The 16,791-nt window shown below is 38.5% G+C and overlaps 1 protein-coding gene across 5 annotated transcripts in view; it reads right to left on the reverse strand.

Moving 5' to 3' along the window:
* The window catches only part of usp47 (ubiquitin specific peptidase 47), a 34,512-nt gene that overhangs the window by 8,527 nt on the left and 9,194 nt on the right, over positions 1-16,791 (reverse strand). For 2 of the 5 annotated variants that reach the window (XM_084109742.1, XM_084109743.1), the window contains exons 2-21: positions 16,489-16,683; positions 14,764-14,877; positions 13,536-13,689; positions 13,350-13,446; positions 12,686-12,831; positions 12,488-12,567; positions 11,024-11,173; positions 8,497-8,592; positions 8,275-8,427; positions 7,227-7,385; positions 6,710-6,841; positions 6,088-6,164; positions 5,928-5,983; positions 5,698-5,810; positions 4,365-4,469; positions 4,021-4,228; positions 3,721-3,836; positions 2,917-3,036; positions 1,692-2,475; positions 196-371 (exon numbers count right to left, since the gene is read on the reverse strand). In XM_084109742.1, the coding sequence (XP_083965868.1) occupies positions 196-371; positions 1,692-2,475; positions 2,917-3,036; positions 3,721-3,836; positions 4,021-4,228; positions 4,365-4,469; positions 5,698-5,810; positions 5,928-5,983; positions 6,088-6,164; positions 6,710-6,841; positions 7,227-7,385; positions 8,275-8,427; positions 8,497-8,592; positions 11,024-11,173; positions 12,488-12,567; positions 12,686-12,831; positions 13,350-13,446; positions 13,536-13,689; positions 14,764-14,877; positions 16,489-16,683 (3,231 nt within the window). Of the gene's footprint in view, positions 1-195; positions 372-1,691; positions 2,476-2,916; positions 3,037-3,720; positions 3,837-4,020; positions 4,229-4,364; positions 4,470-5,697; positions 5,811-5,927; positions 5,984-6,087; positions 6,165-6,709; positions 6,842-7,226; positions 7,386-8,274; positions 8,428-8,496; positions 8,593-11,023; positions 11,174-12,361; positions 12,568-12,685; positions 12,832-13,349; positions 13,447-13,535; positions 13,690-14,763; positions 14,878-16,488; positions 16,684-16,791 lie in introns of all 5 variants that reach the window. The other 3 variants (XM_084109739.1, XM_084109741.1, XM_084109740.1) reach the window with 2 other exon arrangements.

Below are 16,791 nucleotides of genomic sequence, written 5' to 3' on the forward strand. Positions count from 1 at the left end.
AGCAGTTTACCTCCAGTCTTTATGCTAAGCTAGGCTAGCGGTGGGTGCGTCAGACAGAGTTACGGCACACACGGAGATGAGAAGGGTATGTATGGACTTATCTAACTCTGGGGGATACAGTGAATAAGCTAAAGTCCCAAAAAGTCGGTGTGTTCCTTTAAACTGGGATTGGAGAAAGCACAGTTACAAACTCACCTTGTTGTCATCAGAAAAAGAGGAGAGCGTCTCATTGAGCCGCACGCTCTCAAACTCCTGGTTGTTGGCATAAACCCGGAAGACCTTAAACTGAGTGGAGGGAACGCCAACAAACGGCTCGAGATTCTGTTTGAATGCAGCCAGTGTGATCCTCTTGTCAACATGGACAAGTAAACCTGAAACATACCATATTACCAACGTTAACTTTCAAGAACATAAACTACCGTTTCTATTTATCAAAGAATCCTGAATAAATGTATCATGGTTTCCACTAAAATATTAAGCAGCACAACTGTTTTCAACATTGATAATAATAATCAGAAAAGTTTCATGTGCAGCAAATCATCATATTAGAATGATTTCTGAAGGATCATGTGACACTGAAGACTGGAGTAATGATGCTGAAAATTCAGCTTTGATCACAGGGATAAATTACATTTTAAAATATATTCAAATAGAAATTGTGATAAAATTATTGCTTAAGATGGTTTGCTTGTTTAGCTGGTCTTCCAACCTGACCAACTGAACAGGCTGGTTTAATCTTATTTTTTCAGCAGACACATTTTCCGCTGAGGTAAACACTGTCAGGCGCTTTTCTTTAGTTTAACTGTTTGACCTCTCTTTGGTTTTGCTAACATCTGGAGAAAAAAAAACAGGGTAAAATCATCATTACATTTCAATACAAACCATAAAGTTGTAGTTTTTAAAAAGGTTACCAGTCTACGACTGCATGATATTGGAGAAAACATTGAGAAATGAAATTTTTCTGCAATCTATATTACGATACGAAACAATACCGCAATTTTCACCAGATGACCTGAATGGTTATATTTGAAAAGTATTAAATCAATCTAGAATGATCAGGGTGATTTTGTTGGGCAGTGCATCTGCACAGGAAATAAAAATGAAGGGGGTGGGGGGGGTTGTAGTACTGTAAATTTATAGCATGAAAACTTTGGAAAAAATTATTTGATTAATACTATAAAATAAAACCAAGGAATTTAATTAAACAATAAAAATGTTATTTCTCTTAGTACACTATAAAATTACAATACTAAGTATCTTAATTTTTTTTATGTTAAACCATACGTTTTTTATTTTATTTGGCAGTTTGCGTCGCACTAAAGGCATGATATATGTACATTGTTATTGTGATATGGCTTAATGTGATAGACACATTGAGAACTCTTTGATTTAATTAAATAAATAAATATGAATACGCCCTGCCATTTCAGTTTGTTTTCATTGCCATACAAGCATCTATGGCTATTTTCATGGCAAGATCGATGTATTTAAAAACAAAAACAAATAGTGGTCCCTGCGGTTTAAGAGTGAAGCGTGGCACTGTGTTCATTTACAAGCTGCAGCTCATGATTGTTTTTTAAGTGTCTCAGAGTGTTTTGATTCACCGTAAATGACCCAAACTACTCTGAGACACTGAAAAACACCATATCATGAGCTTAAACAGAAAAAAAAAAAAAACAGAGAAACTTTACTTTTCTGTCCTTCTCCGGCTCCTTCCTCCTGAGAGTACGGCTCAGTTTTGAAGTACAAGTACTGGGCGTCAGCTTTGCTCTTGCCGTTCTCGTCGTACTCGCTGTCTGTGCCCGAGTCTTCTTCCGCCGTGTCCCACGTCTCCTTCTTCCCCTCGTGTGCTTTGGAGCGGCGGCTGCTGGTGATGCTGTGCGAGTCGAGGCCGTTAGCTAGCGGAAGCGGGCCGCTGTCTGCGTTACACAGCGTGTCGCTGCTGTGGCTGGAGCTCAGGATGTCACTGTCCACAGAGCTGGTGCTGCGGTCGTTGTTGACGTCCGAGTCCGAGCGCTCCTCAGAGGGGAACTGGTTGTCCGTGTCCGAGGCGACCCGTGTGGAGTTCTCCGTCTGGGAAGGCTGTGAGACGGCGTCCGGTTCCTGTGCTGGAGACTCGATGTGCTCGAAGTCGCTGTGTTCGGAGCTCTTCTGGCTGTCACTGGTGCTGGAGGTTTGCTGATGCTGCTGCTGTTGTTGCTGTTGCTGCTGTAAAGAAAGGTTCTTCAGTTTCTCAGTGCTCTCTTCAAGAATGGCCTCCACTGACTTTCTGCTGCCCTTCGCCCCATCAAAAGAGTCCTCTGAGTCAGCGCTAGCTTTGGGGCAACTAGTTCTGTTGGCTAAAGAGCCTGGCGATTGCTCGGGCAGGGAGACAAACAGTCTGATCGTGTTCCCGTGCCGATCCAGAAGCTTCCACAAAACAGAGTCAGTGAAGGCCACCTGATGATCTGTTGAGTCTGAGCTCTCCACGAAAACCTGAGAATAAACAAGAGCGTTTTATAGAAAAATTTAAAAATGTACTATTTTAGCAAATAGTAGTAAGTGTCCTTTTGTACAAATTGTATTTTGTGCTTAGAGTATCATAGAGTACTAAATTCTATTGGAATTAACAGAAAGATAGTGAAATTTCTCATACACCTTATTGGAGCAGTCAGTGATAGCTATATACCAAGGATACACTTTATTTTAAGGTTGTCCTTGTTATTTAAGTACTGAGTAATATTAATGAACAACATGCACTTTTCTGTTATTACTACAGTAAGTTAATGTAACCAATATATGTAACAAGAAAACACTGTAAAATAAAGTGTTAACTGCTTATGAAGAGCATTTAAAAATCAGTCATGTTGTACTTTGGTTAGGATGGGGCAAGTTTCGGAACAGAGCCAATAAAAAGTGAGTGCAATGCTAGTTAACCTTGTTACTCCTGAAGAAACCCTCTGCTTTCAGAGTCTTGTTGGGCACGTAGAGGAGCCGGAGGTCATTATAGCAGCGCTCTAGGACAACACGCATCGTCTCCGCACAAAGACCCGTGGCCTGAGAACACAACGAGGAGACAACCGGTCAGATGGAAGCAGAAGTCCGCTTCAACTGTCTTTGGCACTTTCCACAAATAGAGAACAAAACAGTGCTTGAAACTCCTCAATTATATCTGGCATATATCTTCTTTTACTAAAAAATTGCAGAGAAAGCAGATACTTTACCTTCAGAGAATATTCAGATATTGGTGTGAAGAATTCAGATATTAGACAAATATAGCATTTTTGCAAATCTAATATGGGTCTAAATACAGTTTAAAAGCCCTCCTTTGTGTGATTATTTTTAAGCAAATAAAACAATAAAATTAAGATAAATAAATATGAAAATTCAAAATAAACATGAAAATAAAAATAAAAATATTTAAAAAAAATAAAAAGGTAAAAGGACTGCAGATTTTGCCTTAATTTGTCGCAAAACAAAATTAAAATAAATTGTACAATGACTTGTAATATCAATCTAACAGATTGTGTCAGAATCATCATGTTGTATTTTAAGGGGGGGTACTTTTACATTAGTATTATTTAGTGTTTGATAACAGTTTATCTAGCATTTCTAATCATTATTTTTCTCAAGAACATTGGACTTGGGCCTTCATTAATTAAAAGACAGTAATGGGCCACAAATTTGTACCCTATTCATGGAAAGTGCCCTTTATGTGTGTTCAGAAATGAGATTCTGTACCTGTGCAATGAGTTGCTTAAACTCTGTAATGGTCTGGTTGAGATAAGCCCTGACACTGACTGGAGCAGCAATAGACTCACTCTTTAGATCCACCACATGGACCTTCACCATCACCTCTGCAATCAACACACAAACATTGTCAGCAGTTTACAGTGAGGAGGGTTTTCCAGTCAACCATGATGAGATTTCTAGAAATCAAAGTCATTATGCATGCGTGTCATTCTTTCATTGAGACCTTGATTGTGGATTTGTAGTTATGAGTATCTTGTAAATGTTCAAAAAAGTCAGCTCAGTAAATACCTCCAGGTTTGTATGGCTGGAACGCTTGGTCAGGTCTGCGGATCTCCAGGAGAAGGTCAAACATGTATGAAGACTTGACCCCGCCGAGCAGCAAACCCATGGGCATGTCTTCCTCACCTTCATACGAACGTTCCAGGTATTCATGAAACTCGTCGTATTTGACCAATCGACAGCAGTCCAGTGGCACCACTCCCTCCAGGTCCATCAGCTGATCACAGAACACAAGCAGTGATGAATTCAGAGAGACAAAGCTTGCTGATCTGTTTTTAAGGTTAATCTATCAGGCTAAAGACCAACTTAGCCTTAGAGGTGAAATTTAGACAACAGTATGTAACACTACTTGCCTTGTAAGCCATTTCGGTTGCTTCTCTGAGAGTTTTGTCCTTGTGAACCTCCAGCTTATTCTCCATCATCATCAACTTCACTGGATGCATGCAGAATAGCTTGATCTAATGGAAGACGACAGAATAATAAGGTTTGGTTCTAAACACTGACTCTGGCAACTCAAGCAGCTTCGAAAACATCAAGGAACCTCACTAAAGCGCATCACATAAACAGAAATCATGGGAAAGTTGATTCTAATTAGGCGTTTCCCATTTTGCATTATTATGCACCATGTAGTATGTATGTAGCACCTGCAGTTGTGTAACACTGTTTTTGTAATGTATGTTTATGTAAGAGTCCAACATTAGACTGGAAATGTCTATATAGTGCTGCAGGGATGATGCGTTTTTATAGGCCAAACTCCAGAATTGCTCTTCTGGTTCTACCATCCTGAAGTCAATGGGTTTTTTGGAACGGGCTTTTGGTTAAATGTGGTGAACACAAGCTCAATATATTACCACGTTTTATTCTACAACAATTAGGGGTGTTCACAAAACAATTAACGGTTCACAAAATCCACGGTTCGGTTCGATACGATACACTGGTGTCACGGTTCGGTACGAGAAAGTAATGCCAGAGAAATTTCCTTGATTTTAATTTTTTTAATTAAAACTAACATCATAAAGTATGATCCTTTTTTACTTTGAGCAATGATGGCGCTATACTTGACTCTTCTTAGGAGCATATAAAACAAAAACAGCTCCTTATAAAAAAAAAAAGAAATGTAATATTGTAGTAGTAATAAACAAAGGTTTATTTTATTTCAGATTAACCTTTGAGGGCAGCAATTTTATTCATAATGTCGAAATAAAACCGACGTTACTTGAAAGCACAATGTTTGTTTCTTCCTGGTTTCCACGTCAGCGCTGTTTGATCCGTTAATAACGGAGAAATGTGAATGCTTCTCACTAGATCTCGCAGCGATGTTATGACCAAGCGAAGGTCATGGTGCAAAGGACCCTAGGTTGTAATTACTCCGAACCATCCCTTTAAAAATGACATTATGAAAGCTAAGCAAACCAGGGCTAAATGTATAATTTTCTTTCTTGCTCTGGACCAAACGAACCAAGAGAACCGAACTGCAAGTGTGAACACACCTTTAAATAAACTCTTTAGATAATTGTGCCAATTTTTGTTGCGCAGTGCTTGGAACAGCCTTTGCATAGAGAGTGCACCAATGATGCCTAAAATGCTGTCTAGGTAGGCCGCTCATTAGGGTCTGGGACACAGCCCAAGTCTCCATGGCACGCAGTTACAGAACCGAGCACTGGTTGTGCTGTGCAGAAACTTTACCTTGCATGTGTTGCGCTCGATCTCTCTTTGCCTCTTCTCCTGCTCCTCGGACTCTTTCTCTCGTTGCACCAGTCTCTTTATGTGCTCTGGGAAGTCCTCCACTTCCAGGAATTCTGCAAAAACACAGAGAGTAAATTAAATTCCAGCATCTCGGAGAAGGAGCAAGATCATTGATAATACTTTGGTTTTTATGTCGAGGGTGGAAAAAATATCCATGTCAGTTCCCTTACTTGCATTTCTGGAGGGGTCTTTCAGTCTGTACATGAGCATGTATGCATTTGTAGAGCTGTTAGGGCATAAAAGCAGAAGATTTGGTAAAAATACTCTATAATGTGCTTTACAAGGGTCTTCTTTGGCATCACAAATGTAGGACTAGGAGGCTTCACACACCTGGCAAAGGCACTGGAGTAATAGCCCCTGCTCCCTGAGGATCCGCCATATGTCTTCCGGATGTCATCCTGTGTGATCTGGAACACACACATGATGGCAATAACACAATTTACAACCCTGTATTATTTTCTTTCTTTCTGTGAAAAACAAAAATAGATGTTATGATGAGAAATCATGACCATGGGTCTCATTCACAAACTGTGTGCACGTTAATCAATAGCTTATACACACACATATTCACACAGTGAACTTCAGAGTTCGACTAATATTGAAATGAACTCAAACTTTGGAGATAACTCAAACATCCAAGTTCTCAGTTAAGAGAATTTCACATTTCAAGTTGGCTAAACTTAAAATTGAAAGTTGATGAATTACAGCGATATGAACATCATATGTTTTGCTGAGAGTGGTGAAGGGAAAGGTTGTGCAGAAAGTCCTGATATGGAGATGGTTTGGGCATGTTTTATGCAAATTACCAACCTAGAGCACTCGTATAATTATAATACTCCAAATTAATTAGTGCATATAAATACCAATAATCCACACAATTACAAGTGAATGAGACCAAAGATTTCAATTTTGGCTGAACTATTCCCTTTTAGATTGATGCTAGCCTGCTGACCTTGCTGACGTGCTGGTCATTGAAGCTGTACCATTGGCTGTCACTGAAGGACTTGATGCAGGCGTAGTAGTGCCCACCTGCAGCACTCCCAGAATGCACCATGACCGAGAAGAGTTCAAAGGTCAAAGAGCTCTATAAAGGAGACAGAAGAGGCATGCTTATCTTTCATCCTCCGAGTTCAGTACAGCACTTGAGCATTTTGGGTTCAGATAGATAGATAGATTGTTTTATTTAATGCCATGTCAGCATCTAAGGCTATTTTCATGGCAAAAATTCAATTACAAAAATACAAATATCATATAAATACAATAAAACCAAGCAAACAAACACAACAAGTCATATTATACAATTTTTTTTTTATTAACATATGATAAAAAATTCAAAACCTTTTCAGGCATAATCTTACTAAATAAGTCCTTAAGTGAAATAACTTCATAATAGAGCATTCTACTTGTATTAAACCCAGGACAGTCCAATAAATTGTGTTTTTTTGGGTTCAGAGAGGACGTGAGGTAACCTTTGGTTTGAGCACCCGCTCTGCAGTGCTGGTGTTATCCAGACAGATGCCCTCGTCCACGCCATCATCCGTGGAGAAATCGTTGCTCATCTGGTCACTGTGGCAGCTTCCTTCATTCTCCGCCCCACTGTCAGTGCAGCTCTCGGTCTGAGGTGACTTCTGCAGACAAAACATTTCATTAATGCATCAAAATTATGGTTTTAAATGAGTGTTTTTTGTTGGGCAAGGTACTGGGGAAGTTCAGAACTACATACTTTCAAAATCAATTAGTCTAAGGAAGCCCTGAATAATTAGGATATTAGACGTGTGCATTAGGGGGCATTTACACAGGATGTGTTCAAAGTGGAAAATAATGGAACATTATGCAAAAACATGTTTTTTTTTAATTACTATTTGATCTTGACACGCAGTCTTAAAAATACAATGCTTCCAGTGTAAGATGCACAAAAAATATTTTGAAACGATGCAAGCAGATTGTATTTATTATATAGTATATATTGCCCAGTGCGAGTATATTGTATGAATGCAAATAAAGTTGGACATAAACATCTCCAACTTTATAAAAAATATATATATATATATATGTGTGTATGTGTCAATGTGTGTGTGTGTGTGTGTGTGGAGGAAGGAAGAAGGAGAAGGAAGGTGTGTACTGCATACACAGGTAGAGTAGAATGTATTATATATCCAACTTTTGCTAGGCGATAATATAGTTTAAATGTTTAGATGATATCACAATCAAGCAGTTGAGATTTGCTAGTCATTTAAGATTTCAACAGAAACTAATTAATTCTATCGTAATTTAATAATTTTCTTTCAAACATGTTTAGTAAACCTCACATCAACATTCATCTTACTCTAAAATAAAGTACTGTCATGAAGTCAAAATCAGAAATTGTCACTTGATAAAAACTAATCACAAATGGTGACTAGAGACACATTTGAGATATTAATACCAGATGTGAAGAGGGCAGGAGAGACCAGTTCAGCTTTCTTTAACAAGAGGAAAGAGCTGTGTCTCACCTCGAAACATAAAGCTGTCTCTCACCTCGTCCTCGACGTCAATGAAGGGGCTCATGTCCAGCTCCTCGGGGAAGGTCATGCGGTCATTGAGTTTAATGCGGTGCATAGTGGTGTAATCAAAGTCGAAGCGTTTCAGCTGCAGAGTCAGCAGGTATGGGAAATGGAGGAATCTCAGGCCCTGGAGAGAAAAATACTGCATAAGAAACTGAAATGTGACTAGACAGTCATCGTGTCTGATCTGATTCACCTTGCGGGCATCACATTTCTTTTTGCAGCGCTCACAGAAGTATTGGTTGGGCCCGTCGAGAGTCTCAGGCTGGATGAAGGCCTGCAGGGCTTCTTCCTGTTCAGCAGAAAATTAGCGGACAATAAGGACAAACATGCTCCTCTTTCATTTGGATATTGCATTTGACATTCAGCAACTGTGTTATCATTAACATATACAGGTGAAACTCGAAAAATTACAACATCGTTCAAAAGTTCATTTATTTCAGTAATTAAACTTAAAAGGTGAAACTAAAATATTATATAGACTCATTACATGCAAAGTGAGATATTTCAAGCCTTTATTTGTTATAATTTTGATGATTATGGCTTATAGTATATGAAAATGTTCAAAATTTCTGAGATTTTGAATTTGGGGTTTTCATAAGCTGTAAGCCATAATCATCAAAATTATTATTATTTCACCTTTTAAGTTGAATTACTGAAATAAATGAACTTTTGCACGATATTCAAATGTTTCGAGTTTCACCTGTAAATAACTTAAAAAGTATATAAATAAGAGTAAAGAGGACTTCGTAAAATAAATTTAAAGAGGACCTATTATGCCTTTTATCAAAGTCTTGATTTGGTTTTTGGAGTCCACTATAGTTCCTGTCTCTATGAAGCCCCTCCTTCCGAAAAGCACAATGTGCTCTGATTGGCCAGCTGGATTGGTGTGTTGTGAATGCTCAACCGCCTCAAGCGTGTTTAGGAAATGTCACGCCCTTACCGCAACCGCTAGTTTCAGTCACACTACTTACTAACTCAAACAGGCCCCACCCCTTTCTTTTTATGTTATTATGCCTTGGACGGGAATTATTTAAATGAGGAATATTGTGACGTGTTCGTTCCCGGAATGAAACTCCAGACTACAATGGAGGTGTTTCAGGGAGTTCACAAACGGTGCGCACTAATACAGAGAATAACTCCCGCTTGGAGGGACCTTGTGACTTTGCAGACCTTTTTCATGCTCAAACAGCAAAACATTTCACACTAAAGAAAGTTGAGAATGTAAAAAAAGCATAATAGGACCCATTTAAAATTTCTTTGGAGCACTTTGACTTATAAATACATTTTCTGATTAGCTGTGACTGTGTTTTGCTGTAGTGTTTACTTCACTATGCAGGGTTTCTGCAGGTTTCAGTAAGTCAAATTTAAGACCTTTTTAAGACATTTTAAGACCATAAAGATTGAAATTTAAGACCTACACTACGCATTATCCAAGTTAGATGGTTACCTCGGGATCATTAGAGTATCTATCTATCTATCTTTCTATCTATCTAGGATTATCTGATGTGTGTGTGAGAGAGAGGGAGAGGTAGATATTTTTTTAATAGAAAATTTTACTTTTGCATATTATACTGTAAAAACACAATTATTGTTGATTTTAGTTGATCATAGTTGATCATAACTAGAGAGGAAATGATGAGATGATTAAAGTGACCAAAATTATCACGGTTATCACAGAATCCTGTTCAAAAAGTACTAATACTACAGAATGAAGTCAAAGTTTTAATTCAAAGTTTTATGTCGAAAAACAGCAAATAACAAATTGATTAGCATCAATATGCACTTTTTGTTTACGTAAACATTAAAATACCATTAAAAATGATGGCCAGATTTTAAAAGAGTGTCTTGCAACATGTTATCTACTAACATGTACAAGTTCAAATAAAGTTTTGACAAAAAAGGTTTTATACAAAGATAAACCTCATATTTCAGCCTTTAAATAATTTTTTATAAAAAGAATGAGTCAAAAAAGATAAATTACTGACATTTACACATTAGCTTATATTTATTAGTAGTGTTTATGTTGACTGAGCTTTCAATGTTGTTATGGAAAGGGGTGATTGGTTGGTTCCTGTCACACGGTGCGTTTGCGGCATTCTGAAAGGTTTTGATTTTTTTCATCTCGTTGCGCCTGGTAAAAAAAAATTAGCGCGTCGCTTCAATTATGAGCGCGCTTGCCGCGCGCCTATATTTGAACAAACTTGAGTGCGCAAAAGACGCGATATGTGAACGGCCTCTGGCGAGCTAGCTCATTGGCTTATTAGTTGCACGTGAGCGACACGCTGGAGACCCCTGCTCTAGAGCTCTGCTTTGTAGGCTACAACTCAATACTTTTTTGCTACTTTGTAATAACTTTCTGCGGCCAGCGTTTCTGGAAATGAACGAGGGTAAACCCTTTTTTAGACCTGACTAAATGAAATTTAAGACCTAGGATGAAAATCTGTCCATTTTTAAGACTTTTTAAGGCCTTAAATTTAAAGTTCAGAATTTTAGACTTTTTAAGACCACACGGAAACCCTGCTATGGACTCCTGATTTCATTTTCATTTTCCATTGAATCAAATAGCATATAACCCTCTAGCTTATAGCAATGGTCATATTTCCATATCAAACTATATTAAAATCACCAATTAGCATGTGTAAATACTGCCAGGATGTCTTGTTGGCATATAAAACATATACAAATAAATGGTCATAATGATGGCCGTACGCAGTACGCACCACGCTGCCAAAAGCCTGGCTGGCCCCGAAGGGCCTGATGACCAGAGGGATGTCCAAGTACGTGTCAATCCTCCAGCTCTCATAGCCACACTCCAAACAGCGCACATAGTCCTTCAGTTTGCCCTGGTAAAGCTGGTTGATCAAGTCAGCCTGGGAAAAACAAAAGACAGTCCATCAAAACAAGTTCAATAAACACACCCATACATTCAGAATGAAAATGTATTGTATGCATTTTTTCTATTATATAGATGAGCATAATACAAAAAAAATGAAACTGAATTACAGAGTATCTTTGGCATGTCCCTTTTTGTGTTAACTTAAGCACTTAAGCTGCATGAACTCAAAAAGTTTGTGTAAAACCTGACGATCACGTTCTCCAGCCCAATTGGAGAATGAACTAAAGAGAATCTTGTGCTTCAATAGAAACAGGAGCATCTGACTGTCTGTAAAAAGTTCACATGATCAATGTTAATCAGAGTGGTTAAATCAGTCAGTTTCTTCATTTGAAATTGAGATAAATAAAAACCATTATCATTTTAAGCTTCAATTTAGAATCCTTTTGAATCTCAAATTTTCATTGGGGTCTAAAGGCTGAGACACACCAAGTCGACGGTCGGCCCGTCGGTGAGCATCTGTCCACACAGTTTTTGCGGTGTTTTCGGCAACCATTGGCGGCTTTTCGGCCGATTAAGCACGTCAAATCAGCGATTGGCTTTAGAAAAATTATGAAAGCAAGTAAACAACAAAGTCATGAGGGTACACACAGATGGCTCTTCTAATTTTTCATATTATCTGAGCGTTCCAACAAGTGAATGTTTTCAAAATGACATGACTGTCTGGAGTGATGAACAAAAAGACCAACAGGATTCCTATATTCAAAATGTTAAGCAAATGCTGCTTTGTTTTCAGTTTGGATAGTTCCAAAATTGTAGTTTCATTCCCCTTTATGAAGGATGAATGGACTACTGCCACCTGCTGGTATGGAGAGTCATTTCTTCTAACACAAGTTGGCCATTGACTGTAGTCTTTGTGGTGTGTTCAAACACAGCTTTTTGTTCGAGACGCAGGCAATGCGAGACAACAACACAGTCTCCGCTAGCTTTATGATGTCGGGTCGGTGTGTCACTTTTGGACCCCATTATAAATTCAGAGAAATCCCAAACAAGTGGTTGAGATGTGTTTTTCTGAACAATTAGTTTTGCCAACTTACTGGCACAAATACAGATTTTGAAGTCTTACAGACTTCACAAAGTCTTACAACACAGCTTAAAAGAGAACAATCAGCTGAGTGTAGAAACATGCAAACCTTTGTTTAGTGCATGCCATGACCCAACCCACCTCAAACGTTGAGGACATTCGGACATTCGAACGAACATTGGGTCTTTTGTCCAGACCCTGATGTAGGGATCTCATTGGTTGTGGATTAGCATCAAGAGATGAGTGGGCGGGGCTTGCATCGCATACCTGCTCGGTCTGTTTCCACTTCTGCTCTAGTGCATCAAACATGACTCTGCAAAGCTCCTGGACGTCGTGCTGCTGCCAGGCTGCAAAACACACACGGTAAAGAGTTACGAGTAATCAAGACTCCTCCTGCTATCTGATAACAGCAGAGCTAATGTGGGTAAAGTTTCTCAAAGAGAGACGTTAAGTGACTCCTCGTACCCTCACTGCTGTCCCAGCCAAAGCTGCGGGTCACGTCTGTGGTCTCGATGGCGCGCTTCTTACTCGTCTGCAAGAGAACGAACAGCCTCTGGAGCTGGTACGGGATACTGGTGACTGGATCCTCCTCGGACTCCTCAAACTCCCAACTGGTGCAGAAACATTTAAAATAGTGTTAGAGGTAACAGTTGTAGAATGCAAAATATGGAAGCAGAATCGAATGTTTATAAAAATACGAATAAAAAGCTACAAGCTATTAATAGTGCCAAAATTGGCATTAGAGACAGTATGTTGAATTCATACTGCCTAAAAAATAAAAAAATCATAAAAGCCTAAATTTAATCTTTATATTCAATCATATAAAGCGATCGAGTCTCTTCAAAAAAATTTGGACTAAACCGTTCAATTCATATGGATTAGTTTTACAATCTCTTTATGAACGTTTTGAAGCGTCAAAGTGGTAGTTGCGTAGCTGTCAATGGAGGGACAGAAAGCTCTCAGATTTCATCTAAAATATCTTCATTTGTGTTTAGAAGATGAACAAAAGTCTTATGGGTTTGGAATGACATGATGAGTAATTAATGACAGAATTTTCATTTTTGGGTGAACTATTCCTTTAAATCTAGTTCATATGAACTAGTTATCCCACTAAACACAGACTACTTACTTGTAGAGTGCATTCCTGAACTCAGGGGTCATGAACAGGGTCTGCAGGAGGCTGTTCAGGTAGCAGGTCATCGCTTGGTTGACTAAACCAACATAACCTTTAAAGCAGACACAAGACAAATGAATCTGTGTGGCAAAGTTGTGGCCATCATGCCCTTCACAACAATGCATGTTAAAGCATTGCTACCTGTCTCTGACTTGTTGAGTATGGAGGAGTACGAGTAACTGGGGCTGCTGTAGTCACTGCTGCAGCCCACAGTACCGTCCCGCGGTAAAGGTCCAATGAAGCGGTCCTGAGAACTGTCATCAAGACCACTGCTGTCCGCTGTGCCAGATTCATCCTGTAAGAGTCACACAAGAATAATGCTAAATATGCAATACTCACTATACATGATTAAGATCTCATGCCTCAAGATTATCAAATTAACACTCGTTCTTTTCAAATTTGCTTATGATATTGCATCTGTATCATGTGGTATTCTTTATTACTACAGAAAATAAAGTAGGGTAGGAACCTGCAAGGTCAACCTAAACTGGGTTCCACAACAAACAGTGGGAATGGAAAGATGTGAAACCAAGTTCAAGGCCAGGGTTATTATGAATGTGAGAAAATGTTTTTTTTTTTCTCTGCTTGATGCAATCTTTGCACTTTTGTTAAATATAAAAAAATAAGATTATAGAAAGACGATAGAACAGATTGCTCGATAGAATGAACGATGGTTAGAATGAATGATAGCTAGAACAAACGATATACAAAATGAACGGTAGATAAAACAACCGATAGATAAAGCAAACGATGGATAAAACAACGCATGGATGGACAGATAAAACGAACGATAGGCAAAAAAACAAATAAAACGAAAGATAGACAACAAACAATAAACAATAGATACAAAAAAAACATTTAAAACTAGATAGAATGAAGGAATGGAACGATAGATCAAATTAACGATAGCTAAAACAAACGACAGGTAGAACGAATGAAAAAACAAAAGATAGAATGAACAATCAGTAAATAGAGCGAGTGTGCAAACGAATGAACGAACAATAGATAGATAGATAGAGACAACAAACAATGAATAAAACAAATAATAGATAAAAATTGTAAAAATAAAAATAAAAATCTAGCTAGAATAAAGGAATGAATGATAGATAAAATGACCGATGAAAAGAATGAAAGAATGATAGATTATATTAACAATAGGAAAATAGACAGAGTGAACGAACGATAGATAGAATGTTTGAATGAACGATAAAACGATAAAATGACCAAATGATAAAGCGATAGCTGAAACGTACAATGGATAAACGATAGTCAAGAGCAGACGACAGACAGTCATTGCGTTGACTGATAGTGGTACGACTGATCGATGGATGACAGATGACGTATTTAAACAGCTCATATCGTGACTCACTGAAGCGATCTGAGGCTGCTCTCCGTCCTTGTCTGTGAGCTGCAGGAAATTCTTCTTCCCAGCCTCAAAACCGGACAACACCAGGGACATCTCACCGGCCTGGTCCAGAGGAGCCTTGGGGAAAAGAGTGGACAAGAGTGAGAGAGGTAGTGAAAAACAAGAGCAGGACAACGAATGCGGGGCAGATGCTGTCTGGAACAGTCTTAGAAAGTCTTAAGACTGCAGAAATACTGCAAAATGCTGTAAAAGAGAAAATAATCAAGCTGACATACTGCAGATAGCCCACATCTCGTCCGAGGATTCGGTTAGTATGGAAGAAAAAGCTGTGCTGCCTGAGGGACATGACGTACTAGCAATTTACCCACAGGTCTGGACGTACTAATGTTGGACTGGAGTGGGTGACGGTACAAACAAGACTGTATTTTATTTCCTTTTTATTCTAAACTGTTCTTATTTATTTTGATTATTTTAATTACTTCTATGTAAAGTACTTTGAATTACTAGTGTATGAAATGTGCTATATAAATAAACTTGTCTTGCCTTGCCTAATCCAGTGACCTACTCAGAGAGTTACCTGCAACTACAGGCTCTGTGCTGGGTCAGCGCTGGGATTAACATATAGTTAGATGGAGAATAGAGCAGAGTACATGTCATAACACAGCTCCATCTAATCAGATCACATTCACCTCAGCAGTGTGGGAAAACATGGCACTGACACTGATAACCAATAACCTATATATTGGCAGATCAATCTAAATCTCTTATGTGAAGTGCATGTCTAAGCACTTCATCATAAATCAAATATGTATAGTGGAGTAGCCTAGTTTGAACCAGTGTAAATACAACTGACAATCGCATGAAAGGCTGCGAATGCACAAGCGAACTTGACTGTGCTAGTCATGAAGGCTCTTCCCGTAACAACGTGCTACAACACGGGTGAAGTGATGTGTGGCCTAGGAAATCTTCAGCCTTTATTCAAATAATATTCAAAATTACTTGTGATACCACAATGAATCCTGTCATATTGTGCAGAGATATTTTTGGAAAGAAGAATTTCCAAACAAATTATGAGAACATGCATAAATTACAGATCCAACTAAATATGAATAACTGATTATGTTGCAGGCAATGTATGATTTTAAATACCTTAACCAAGTTTAGTGTTTTGTTCTTTCCTGATATTTAAAATTAATATAATTAAAAAAAATATTTTCCTCATATTGTGATAGAAGTTGTAGTGTCATTAAAAACAATTATCCCCTCTGGATATCACTTTTGGCCAGTGTGTGTGTGTGTGTCAAAATCAGCAAATTAGAATGATTTCTGAAGGATCATGTGACACTGAAGACTGGAGTGATAATGCTGAAAATTCAGCTTTGATCACAGGAATAAATTACATTTTACTATTTTTACTGTATTTTTTATCAAATATATGCAGCCTTGGTGAGCATAAGAGACTTCTTTCAAAAACATAAAACAAATATTACTGACCCCAAACTTTTGACCAGTAGTGTATATAAATATTAAGCATATGTAAATATGTACTACACACATATTATGGCTGCATTATTTACTGTATTAATTATAAAAGCATTACATAATGCGAAAAAACAGCCGTTTCCTTAATGCAGTATGCATAATTTTGAATGTTTTTCTTTTATTTTAGGGAGAAACAGTCCATGTTTTGGTAAGACTTTTGTGTGTTTTGTTGGGGAAGACTCTCACCACGTCCCCAGCGTTGGCCCACGCCAGGCAGAAAGTGCCGTTCACATATCCAGCCTTGTGAGCCACATCCTCGTAGAATTTGTTGACGGTGGTGGAGGCGGGCAGGTTGAGCGTCAGCCTCTCATTGACGGTCTTGGCATTGGTGGTGTCCTGCACAATACACAGCACTCTCGGCTCCTCCGCTGCACTTTCAATCTGTGAATGCACACATAGGGTGAGTGTTAAGTTTACTTTAACCAAGCACACACACACATCAGTTTGAGCTCCACTCCAGTGCTGAGAACGTCAATCAGACATGCCAGG

Source organism: Abramis brama (genome assembly GCF_963993115.1).
Source record: "Abramis brama genome assembly, chromosome: 3".
Taxonomy (NCBI): domain Eukaryota; kingdom Metazoa; phylum Chordata; class Actinopteri; order Cypriniformes; family Leuciscidae; genus Abramis; species Abramis brama.